At 39.6% G+C, this 12,570-nt stretch overlaps 1 protein-coding gene across 2 annotated transcripts in view; it reads right to left on the bottom strand.

Moving 5' to 3' along the window:
* LOC146372570 (arf-GAP with coiled-coil, ANK repeat and PH domain-containing protein 2-like) overlaps nt 1-10,608 on the bottom strand; it is a 50,654-nt gene extending 40,046 nt beyond the window's left edge. Inside the window, exon 1 of one of the 2 annotated variants that reach the window (XM_084954101.1) lies at nt 10,164-10,608. In XM_084954101.1, coding sequence (XP_084810227.1) covers nt 10,164-10,216 — 53 coding nt within the window. In that variant the 5' untranslated portion in view covers nt 10,217-10,608. The remainder of the gene's footprint in view (nt 1-10,163) is intronic. The other variant, XM_084954099.1, reaches the window with a different exon arrangement.
* Between the last annotated feature and the right edge of the window lie 1,962 nt (nt 10,609-12,570).

Genomic DNA, 12,570 nt, shown 5'->3' with positions numbered 1-12,570 from the left:
TTAAAGCTTAAAAAAAGCACTCTCTTCCTCCCTCTGTGACAAGGCATCCAAGAATAAATTCCAGGAAATATCCACATGACTACTAGCTTTTTTATTACATGAAACAATAAAAATTAGGGAACTAAGCCTGGTTTAAGTGCGGAGTGGGTGTGAGGATCAAGCCAGAGCTAAATAGGGAGAGACGTGTGGTATAAGACAGACTACAGGCCATGAAGAAGTAAAACGGGGAGAAAAAAAAAGTCTGCTTTGTAAACCACATCAGAGGCAATTTCAGCTTCAGCGAGGCCATGTTTATGTCCTGCTTCCCTTTATGTTGACCCAAAAAGGCACTGATCCAAAAGCTTATGTCAGATAGGACTCCACACCACTGTACATCAAAACAGAAGCCTCCTGCTTGGAATATAAATGCCAATATTACAATATTCTTATATTACTCTACATATCTTTTAACATGATCTTCCATTTTGTAAGCCAGCAATCTAACAACAGTAGACAGTAAACAATAGCTTGCTTCCATACTTTAGGAAATTAATTCAAGTCATTTGAATCAGTTCTAGTTAGTCGCCTGACATTCTGCCTCTTAAAGCTTTTGAGTAAACATCCACATAAAAAGGTTATTTTAGCAGGGGGTGACTAAGATTCTAACACTGCCAACAACACTAACAACAGCTCCGGACTTTTACTGTGCTAGTCTACAAGCACTAGAGTCAATGATTTGTCTGGATAGTAAAATACTGTATAAAAAGAAAAGGAGACACCTAATTCTTTAGCAGTGATTCAGTGACCACACTCCAAAAAGCAAATAATTCCACCCCTGGAGCTCCGTGAGGCGGCTGGCATCTGCCCAGCTGCTTGTGTCTACTCTACATAAAGAAGTCAGGCGGCCGAACAGGTTTGTCATTCATGTTGCTACCGAGTCTTCTTCAGGCCTGCGGTACGGACCTCAACACTTCAAAGACAAAAGGAGACATCAAAGAATATACTTTACACGTATTTCTGTCTCACTGGAGAATACTGTGCAATGCAGAAGCACCGGTTTGGTTGAAAATCTGTTCCCCCGTTGCACAATATCGGAACAACTATTTATCATGTAATGGTCATACAGAAGTAAAATGACTTCTCGGTTCACCAATTATCTGATTTCAGGAAGTTAATATGCACTGTTGACACAGAAATACCGAGCTCCTCTACCTCCAGTGACAATAAGCCATTTAAAGCCATATTCAAGAGAATACAGGGAAGTTTCCCTAGTTGATAACAATATTATTTTCCAAATAAAATAGCTCAAACTTCATAGTTAGCCCCAAGCAGGCTTACTTCTAAATTACTATTACTAATCCAATTTAGATGTGTCAGCCCGGCATTACATCTTTACTTTGATGTCTTCCAAATATATCTAGCGCACTGTCCTGCAGCCTCCCTCGTCTTGTCTTACTTCTGCCAAGAACTTCTTAAAATACAGAAGGAAGATTATTTTACACAGTTTGCTTTTTTTGTTTTGTTTTTTTACTTCATTACTTCTCTCAGAAAAGCTGACCACTTTGCATGAAAAGGGTTTATTCCACTGGACTGAAATAACAGTGGTGGTAGAGGCAAACAGTTGGAAACATGAAGAATGGGGTGAGATTCAGTCCCGTGACGTAGATCCTGTAATTGTTAGAGAGTGGAGCAGTGCTGTCACAGAAGGGGGTCCTCCAGTGGTAAAAACCCACCATTAGACACATACACACAAACACGTGTCGGCATCGTCAACAAGATGAAGTCATTATTTAAAGATAAATGCTTACTAGCTTTTGGAAATTCTGGTGTGGGATTGACTAAACATCAAGGCCAGCTTCACATTTGGTCTTCCTATGTCACAAGGAAGTAGCAGGAAGGAAACGCACTGATGAGAAAGAGTGGAAACTCCAGCATTTTCACTAGACGGTGGCGTTAATGTGATCCACAGATTAATGTGCTCACATACAGTTAGGTCAGTAGTAAGGCTGCACGATTAATCGTTAGAAAATCGCGATCTCGATTCATACTTATGTGTGATCTCATTTCCAAATGACAACGATTTAAAAAAAAAAAAAAAGACGACGACGATTGTACCGCATTTTGATCCGGGACGTAATCTGCATGAAAACAAGCGCTCACTCTTCCTGCTCAACAAATGACGAGGGCGGAGCCTTATACCACGTGATACTGAAGCTGGCTGCTAAAATTGGCAGGGAAAAAACAAAGGAGAGCACGTCAGGGATGACGAGAAAGTGACAGGAGAAAATCCGTCCCGGTCAACCACCCAAACAACAATAACGGGTATAGGGAACCTTATACAGCGCTTCCCTATACCCGTCGAACTCCCGCAGGCACAAAGAAAATACGGAGGCTATTACTTATCACCTGACCAAAGATATGGCTCCCATCAACACTGTGCAAAACGAGGGATTTAGGAAAATGATCAACACCCTAGACAAACGCTACACAGTGCCGTCCCGCAACTATTTTTCTATTGTTGCACTACCTGCTCTATACACGCAGTGTCGAGCAACGGTGGAGACGGAATTTCAAGCAGTACAACATTTTGCGGCAACAACAAAACGTGAGACATTTGTTGTTTTTATGTTTATTTATTGTTTTTATGTTCAGTCTCAACTGTTACGAAGTTGATGTGCAGTTAATAAGTGCAATAAATATTTATACTGGAAAAGAAAATCGTGAGAGAATCGTGATCTCAATTCTAAGCCAAAAAATCGTGATTCTCATTTTATGCAAAATCGTGCAGCCCTAGTCAGTAGGTTTTTTGGATAATGACTAGTGGTGCAGCGGATCACGGTTGATCCGAAATCCGAACCGATCCCACTCCACGGTTCGGTACGCACGTGATCCGAAGATTCGAAAAAGAAAAAAAAAAGTATGTGTATGGTGCGCGTGGGTGGGTCTGTCAAGCGTTAGTTAGCGCTAGCGATCCAAGTGGCGGAGCAGAGGAGTTTGCGGCATTTAAGCAGCCCTTTGCTGCCCAGTCCGACTGGGCTAAAGCTATTACAAAAGCTATCGGGGTGTTTAGCTGCAGACGGGACGCCGTATTCCGTTGTGCAAAACAAGGGGTTTAAACTGTGATGAACGTGCTTGAGCCACGCTATGATATCTCGTTGCGCGTCCACTTCAGTGTGACAAGATCGTTCCAAGCATGTATGAGCAGGAGAAGTTTAAAGCTATGGCTGAGCTGTCCCAGCCATCTTCTGTTGATCAAACTACAAATGGATGGAGCTCCAGGGCAACGGAAAGCCACGTGACCGTGACCGCTCGTTATATCACAGCGGAGTGGTAGATACAAAGCCCTGTACTGCCCTATAGATTACATTAGATGAAACTTTATTTATCCCTCGGGTGGGTTCCTCCGGGAAATTCAGTTTCCAGTAGCACAGCACCGACAAAAGTTGCAGAATGTGAGCAGAAATATACACATATATAAATACAGAGTATACAAAAGGGATAAATAGAATAAATAGGAATAAGAATACAAGGGAACGGCACATTTCAAGTATTGTGAGTCTATTACACCGTTGGATATTAACAAAAACTATTGCACAGTGAAAAGGCACTACAGCTTACTTGTTCCCCCCTCCTTTGTCCCCGTTTCCCCTCCCTCTCCCCTCCAGCAAGGAGTTAAACAGATTAATGACGTGTGGGACAAAGGACTTTTTAAGTCTGCTGGTCCTTGACTTTGGGAGAAGCAACCTGTCACTGAACAGACTCCTCTGGTTGTTTATGGCCGTGTGCAGAGGATGCAGAGGATGCCCAGCATGGTCCATAATGTCCATATTGCACCTTAATTTGTTTTTATATAAGTGCGTGGAATGAGTCTTCAGTTGAATGTTTTTTAATAGGCAAAAAATACTTAAATAAGTAAATGGCGAGTCGAATTTTTGTCTTTTTTTTTCTATTTTTGCTGATCCGAAAATTGATCCGATCCGTGACTTAAAACCGTGATCCGATCCGAACCGTGAGATTTTTGATCCGTTGCACCACTAATAATGACACGTTTAGGAATTAAAGTCAATCCCCATTTACATTTTCAGTAACTAACATAATTGTTGATCTAATGATTATTTTTTTAATACGTTGCAGTCAGCAACTCCCGGAGGTGTAGAAACCATGGACATCACCTTTACAGCAGCCACCTTCAGTTGCTGTTTGTTTGTGGGTCTCTCTACTGCCTTCGGTTTTGTCTTCAGTAACTGAAAAGCGTACTCTGTTGCGACTAACTTAGCCATTGAAGAATATCTCTTTTATTTCCCTTTAGAAGCCCCTGGGTTGTCTTTGCAGCTGCTTTGTGTCATTATCCCTATGACTGAAGTGATGTACAATCAGCTTTTACAGCATTTGGCTGAATCTGAGTAGAGGGTATAAACCTGTACACTTCAAAGTTAATCCTGCTAATTCTATCAGCAGTCACATCTCCAATAAACACTAGTGACCTGGTTCCACTAGCAGCCGTACATGCCCATGCCACAGCATTACTCTCATGATGTTTGACAGACCGCTACTTTGGCTCCTTCTCCATACTTTTTTCTTTCCATCATTCTGGTGCAAGTTAACCTTCATTTTTTTCAGGCTCTTTTAGATGTTTTCTGCCAATGTCTAAACTGGTCTTGTTGATCTCGAGTGTACCCAGAGGTTTGCACCTTAATGTAAACTCTGGAAGTCACAGATCACCCACAATAGTTGCCTCACAGCTGGCCAGTGCATTCCTTCTTTTAAAGAATGAAATAGATTGTTAATGTGGCCACTCCTTAATTATTTACTTTATTTTTAGTTTGGATTTCAGCCTAAAGAATACTAGCCTCCTGTGAAGATCCCCTTTACTTGCATTAACAGCTCACTGAGCCGTGAAACTGATTATCACTCAATTATCCAATCAATTTTGAGCCACTGAAAATAGGGGACTGTGTATAAAACTAGCTGTGAACCCCTAAACAATTATTACAATACTAACTCCCTAATATTAACTGACTAGTTTGGATAATCATATGTTGATTGTTTGAATTAAAATCTACTTTAATGATGTAAAGATGGCAACACTACAAAAATTGTGCCCATGTCCACAAAGTTACAGGCTTAACTGTATTTGCTGTAGACGAGGGGAAAACGATATCATCAACAATTATTGTTCAACAATATTATGTATTTGGAGAGCTATAAATAATAATTACAACAAAAGTATTTTCTTAATGACTTACACAATATTCTCTCATTTAACGGATTAATCACTTATAGGCAGTGAAAAGTCTGCCTCATAAAAAAATCCAGAGTTAATAATTATATACCTAAGGCAATGTGTAAAATCCACAAAATCTGAGGTTTTGAAAAAGCGTTTTTAGAGAGATAAATTTTCTTAATTAGAAAAAATTAACAACAGTTTCTCTCTGCTTCATCCTCTCTGATAAAATAATTGTATACTTGAAAGTTAAAGTATTTACACGGGTATTTATGTGATATAAAGAGCAGCCTCAGTCCTCACATTTCATTCATTTTAATTGGCTTGATTGATAACCATTAAAAGGAAATGGACCAGAGCTTAATTAAATCAAACTGCAAATAGCCCAGCATGATAACAAGCCCACAGGTGGACTCCCATGGGAAGCTAATCAGGATGTATCGCACTGCATGGTCACACACCCAATCAGGAGCACGTACTCGTGTAATAATGATTAAAAGGAACGGCAACAACAAGGAGAACTTTTCTGCCACTTACAGAAATTACCTCACCTCGACAACTAGTCTGAAAACATTTCCATCATACTATAATTTTCTTGATGGGATAATTTCTTGTGTGTCCTATTTAAAAAAACTGGAAACATTTCAGTTTTACAGATGTTATGATCAGTTTAATAAATGGAGCCTAAAGTATCCATAACTTTCGAGGTCCTTAAGCTACCCCCACATTGCTTATTTCATATAAAAAGACACTACAGATAATTGCTTTTGTTGGGGGCATTGCAGAGTGGAACAGCATATAAAATATGTAAAACATCTGTTCCTATACTCGTGGAGAGAAAAGCTGCTGCACTCTGGAGGGAATTTTTAACTATCATACTTGAAGAGGAGCCAGGAAGCTCTCGAGTCCAACATCTATTCTCAAGTGGAAAACTAGGCTACTAGGGTTTACTGCCAAAAATACATAACTTTTTTGCACTAGTGAACCTCTCATGCAGCCCGAACACATGGTTTACAACCAAAGACAGTTTCTCCAACAAAAATGAGGATGAAAAAAAAAAACAAAAAAAGTAAGTGGGGTGTGCCAAAATACCACTTAAAAACAACCCTCTCTACATTTGGGGGCTCCATATTCTCCAGCACCAAGTTGAAAGCAAACACCAAACTGGAAACAGATGTTGAGCAAGTGAGAGCTAATTCACGCTGGTGCGTATTACATGTTTTTATCCATACTCTGTGTCTCCTGCGTCGTCGTCGTCTTCCCTGGCCAAACACAACGAGAGGGGGGTTGGATAAACGGCAGCAGAGCTGCGGTGGTCGAAGTGGAAAACTATGGTGCCGTAATCTCTAATAACTATGGAGCAATGATGAACCTACAGCAGTGTTTAAGTCAGGAAATGCTAACTGATGACTCATCCAAAAGGGGGGCAAAGGTCACAAAAAAGCACAAACAGAGACAGGGCTATATTGTTACCTTGCTCAGACAATCATGGGAAGTGGATGTGAATTAGATTAACAGAATAAAACACAAACTGGAGTTTTTTGACAAAAAGTAACAACAACCTTTGTCAAGTTCTATGTGTTGTATCACATCTGCCCATACAGTGGCGTTTCCTACTCACAGATTTTACCTCATCATATACATTTGGTGACACATTTAAAAACAATCCTCTTGCTCTCATTCTGAAAGTTCAGTTGCTGCTAGCCAACTAACACCGACCATTCCTGTCTCATGTTACCAGCTGACTCACGGGCCAGGTTGCCGTGGCGGCCCTCAATATGATTCAGCTTTTTCTACTGCAAGTCTCTCATCCCACAGCCTCCAGCCCCGCCATTCTGAGCTGCAGCTCAGCTCTGGGGATCCACTGTCAGCTGGATGCATGGGCGTTTCCATAAGTTTATAAACCAGGGTGGGACAGAGCGGGCTAAGAACAAAATAGAGGTGCCCAAAGGAAATCAGAATATTTGATGAGAAATACAATCAGTGTAAAAAAAGTGGGATAGAAATTGTCCAATTGAAAGTGGTGCTGCACGAAAGTTTAAACGTAACTTTATATTTGATAATTGTTTGTTTGTTTGTTTGTTTGTTTTGCAAAGTGGAAAAAAGTATGTTGACTTTTTACTTAAGTAAAAGTTAGAATCCTGCTTAAGCAGCTTAACAGTGCACAGGCTGTAATATCAAAACACACTGCCCTGACCAAAAACAACCCCCCACAATCTCTAATATTTCATTGGATCACCTTCAGCATTTGGTGTGCTTATGCAATGTCAAACACCTGAGTTTGTCAATGTACCATTTCCACAGGGAAGAAAAAACCTGGTCACTCAATATATTCAGCTGACCTCAATTTTTTGGGTGGTACATGATGATGCTGATCCCACACCTAGACCAAAAGTAACTAAAAAGTATCCTAGACCAATGTAAGGCTCTTACACTTTGCTAAGTAAAATCCAGGTGTTGACTCAAACTAAATGTGTTTACCATTTAGAATGGCACTTGTCCAAATCATTATGACTTTAATGTTGCAGCTGTTGACTTATTATATTTCATAGTTTGATCCATAGTAATGCAATGCTTTGGTTTTAGTGTGGATTATAAAGCTGGCAAAATGTCAATGGCAAATGGCTGGCAAAAAAATCCAAAATGTAGAACAGTAGAAGCACCAAGCAGCATAACATAGAAATAACTGGAGAAGAAAAACTGCTAGAAAACTACTACTAGAAAAAGTACTATAGTGAAATCATTGAGTTAAGCACTAAGTTACGTTCCTACAGGTTCTATCCTTGATGTCCTTCAGTGGTGCAAGATTACATGTACTCTGGTCAAATAGCACCGACATCGGTGGCACCGGCAAGTTCAGTGCAACCGATGGCAGGTTCAGTAGTCCTGGAGGAGAAACTCACTGCTTGTTGTTTATTTGTCACAAACTAGGCCTAGTACTTTGCCTGCTGCATCCAAACCCCTCCAAGAATTCCCTCAATAAAAGTGATAACTTTTATACTTTTGATAGGGACAGGCAGAGAAGCAGAGTTATTTACATTTAAACAGACAGAACGAGAACTACTGTAAAGTCTAATGATTAATTTTGACTTTAGGTTAATGTTTTACAGGATTAATCAACAGATTCTTTGGTCTACAGAAGTCAGAAAAAGAGCACCTTTTTAAAGCCCAAGGTAACCCCAAATCCTGATCATATTCTGTGTACGAGTATATATTCATCAAACATCGTCTAACTGATCAACAGATTACCACTTTTCACATCTTTTGTGCATTTGTTTTTGGAAAAAAGCAAGGACAAGGTAATGGTGTCATTTAGCTGCTGTAACAGGTGCCGCAGCAAAGTTACAGGTCAGAGAAAGGTCAATCACACACCACCTGCACACCGCCTCAGTGCCGGGAAAAAGAAAAGCTCTAATTAAGAAAAATAAGTGCCAAGCCTTTTTATACTGCTGCAGCCTTGCAATGAATTACCTTAAAAGATGCTCGGACCTGGCGCATGATGATGACTGTTTTTATTTACTAACATAAATAAGAACAGTCAGGCAAGTCTTGTATACAAATGAGTGACTTTCAGTAGGGAAAGACGGCAGTATTTCAGATTCTGCTGGATATACATCGCAAACAAAGCCTCTGCACTCCCACTGAACAGTTTCCTTTCTTTGTTTGAAAAACTGCCTCGCTGACATAGAAAACTTCAAACTGTATGCAGTGACTCAGCGCTCTGTTATCCACAATCAATGAAAGCAAACGTAAGTGTGATGACGCAAAAAGGTGAGGGCTTCAAAGCCTGTGGCAGCATGCAGCACCTCGAACACCTCAAATACCAATGAGCTGACACACTAAGCAGCACACCAGTTAGAGCGCTTTAATAGTAATAATGTGTCCAATTTAAAACAGTAAGTTAAAGGGAGCAATCATGGTCACACAGCCTTAAACCAGGCAACAACGACCGACTGGGACATTTCCCCTTTGTTCAGCCCTATGAATACAATCCTAAAGGAAATGCTCAGTCTCAGAAAAACAACAACTGCAACAACAACTTTTGAACATCTGTTCCTCGTTTTTGTGAGAGAGGATGTTGCAGCAGCAGCAAGGGAGCGCGAGGGGCTGTGCAGGGAGGAAGAGGGAGGAAGAGGGGAAGATGCTTTCTCAAAACACTGGACAGTTCAAGGCCACTGTTAGAGGAGGGAGGTGAGAGCCATTTTTACACAAATTTCAGAAGAAGTATGTGTGTGTGTGTGTGTGTGTGTGGGGGGGGGGGGGGGGGGTGATTTCAGAAATGACCACACAGAGAACACGTCACATAGACGGTAATACTATTTGTAAAGTCACCAGTGATTTGTCTTTTTTTCACTGATCAGCTCGTAACTGAAGGAGGAAAGAAGCTTACTGACGCTACTAATATGTCTTTATATGGAAACGATCATGAATGTGTCAGGTTACTTTAAAAGCAAGATAATGAGCGGACAGTGAAAATAGACATTGGGTCTAATTAGAAATATAAGTGTGATCAAACAGAAAAGTGAATTACAGATGCAGTGCTGCGCACAGTAAACACAAAGCTGGCTGTCATGAAAAAATACACTATCACGCAGGGTCATGCCAGTCAAGGATCCTGGGATAGACTCTAATCTCTGCGTTCATATTTAATGTATTTTACTATGTTTACATAATTTATATTGGGGGAAAAAACAGGCGCTGGAGCAGCTTTCCACTGCACCACGACTCTCCGCGAGTCTCTGTTTGGTTTCCTGGTCCCAGCAGCAGCCTCCCAGGCTGGCCCCAGCTCTCTTAGGGACAAAAATAGAAAAGTAGCAGGCGACGAACAGCTAGCTACTTACTGCTGATTGGCGTGAGGGTTTAGCAGGCGGCTAGCTGTATACTTTTACCCCTGAGATAAATAAATAAATAAAAAAGCAGCGGACGGGACAATAAAAAAAGCCTGGCTGTCATCACTCACCTGAACCTTGGGGAGTCTTTCAAACACTCCTCGAAATCCACAGTTATCTTCATTTTTGCCGCAGTGGGTGAAGCCGCAGACCTGTGCTCTCTTTTGATTAAAGGCAATAATCCAGGCTGAGTCTTTCTCGCTAATTAGCTTGTTTGCTAACGCTGCCGTTTCTCAGTCCGACCAGCTGGCTCCACTCCGTCACCCCCTCTCTGCTAGCCAGCTAGCCCTGGAGGCCAGCAGCTACGATGAAAAAGTGGCGGTAATGCGACCATAAACGACCGTAACGTTGAGTGTGGGGACTGCAGTTTGAGGCGGAAGGGTCAGCGTGGAAAAACGGAAAGTGTCGTCCGGTAGCTAGGTCATAGCAGCCAGCGGGAGTGGAGCGCACACACTACACACACACACACAACTCCGAAGATCGTCTGTCGTGGTCAGAGAGGGATCCACCGGCCAGTGCGCATGTGCCCCATTGCTGAGGACGTATTGAAATGTAATTCACAAAATAGCGCGAAAGGCAGGAATATGACAACTATATAATAACTAATAACTACTCATGAAAGTTCATTACTGACTTTTTTAATAAGGTTTGACCCAACAATCCTTGCTATTTCTACATATGCGGTAAATGAATAAACTAATTCATAAATAGATCCAGTAATAACTAAGAATATAGGATATTACTGCATCCTTCAAAGTATCTATAATATTCACTGCTGTGGAAAAAGTATTTATCTCCTTTCTACTTTCTTATGTTAATTTATTTTATTTATTTATTATTATTTATTTTGCATATTTGTCAGACTTTCGTGTTTCAGATCGTCAAACACGTTTTAATATTAGACAAAGATAACCCAGGAAAACAAAAAAAAAATGCAGTTTTTAAATGATTATGTCATTTGTTAAGGGGTAAAAAAAAAAAAAAAAACTACCTGGCCTTGTCTGACAAAGTAAAACAAAATAAAAGATCTCAAAAAGCAGCACATCGTGCCAAAATCCAAAGAAACTCCAGAACAAATGAGAAACTGGCATTTATCAGTCTGGAAATGGTTATAAAGTCGTTTCTAAGGCTTTGGGGCTTTAGAAAACCACGGTGAGAGTCATTATCCACAAATTAAGAAAACTCTGTCAGTTTTCTTAACCGCAGTCAGGACTTAAATGCAATTGAGATGCTTTAGAATGACCTTAAAGTGTGGACTAAAAAATCCTCATCGTGAGTTGTTGTAAATGCTTGGTTGCAGTTCTTGCTACCTGGGGTGGCACAAATAGTTATTAGGTAACAGGGAGAGGTAGGTTTGGATAACTTTTTTCCTCTTGATAAATAAAATGATTATTTAAAGACAATTACTCAGGTTTGTTTAATATAAAAAAATCAGATTATCTGAAACATGAGAAAAAAGTGGGAAATATGCAAAATAATAAGAAGAGGGAAAATACTTTCCACTGCATTATATATACATTACTCTATAAAACATATAAAAAAAATACATATTATTAGTTTAGAATTACTTTTTAAATGCATAAAATAACCACGAGGCAAAGACACAGTTTGAGAGAAACAATGTGGGACACATTAGTGATGCTGGGAGGTGGTCTGACATTTTCAAATAAACAGTAACTTATAAATAAATAAAAAAAACAATAAACTGTGCAGATGGCAGGCTTGGTATTTAGGATGTGAATAACAAATATATTTTAATTTAAATACAACATTTCCAAGGATAAAAGCTTAAATATATTTCAAAAGTCTCATGAGATATTTTTTATTATATATTTTATTTATTATTAATCTTTTTAACACATACATGTGCTTTATATTTCATCCTGTGAGAAAGTGAAAATAAATCGTTCTCACTTTCCTTTCCTTCAGTTTTCTTGTACTCTGCACTCAAAACATTCTGTGCAGGACATTTGGAAATGAAGAGATATTTTCCCCTGATTATTACCAAAGTCCTTCTCATTTAAAGTCTCTGATATTGCCCTACTTCATACTGTCACGTGCAATGGTCCCAAAGAGCGTTTCCTTTTGATTTTCTTTTAGGAAACCACCACAAGACGTTGCCATCAGCCCACAAATGATAAGCTGACTTTAGTATCTTTAGTAACTTTTAATTTAACTGCTTTTATGTCAGCAAAATTAAACATAATTGAAGTTTTTTTCAATAAGTTTAGACCCATTTATCAGTGCACCCCTAATGAAGAGGTAATGTAATGACACAAATCAGTGATGTGGATTTAAAACACACTTTAACTGGAATATAGCAGAAGTACAAACTGTTCTGATAACACGTGGAAATCACTGTGACTTATAAAGCATCTGCTTGTTTTTATTTGACAAAATAACATAAACAAATTTGGCTAATGTAGCCTAAATCATTATGATTCTCTAGTCTGCTCACATATACTTTATTTTTTTAGT

The sequence above is a fragment of the Perissodus microlepis genome, chromosome 15, assembly GCF_051167445.1.
Source record: "Perissodus microlepis isolate ML-2025 ecotype Zambia chromosome 15, ASM5116744v1, whole genome shotgun sequence".
NCBI classification, from domain to species: Eukaryota; Metazoa; Chordata; class Actinopteri; order Cichliformes; family Cichlidae; genus Perissodus; species Perissodus microlepis.
Note: the sequence above shows the minus strand (reverse complement) of the source record. Positions and strands in the feature narration are given on the sequence as shown.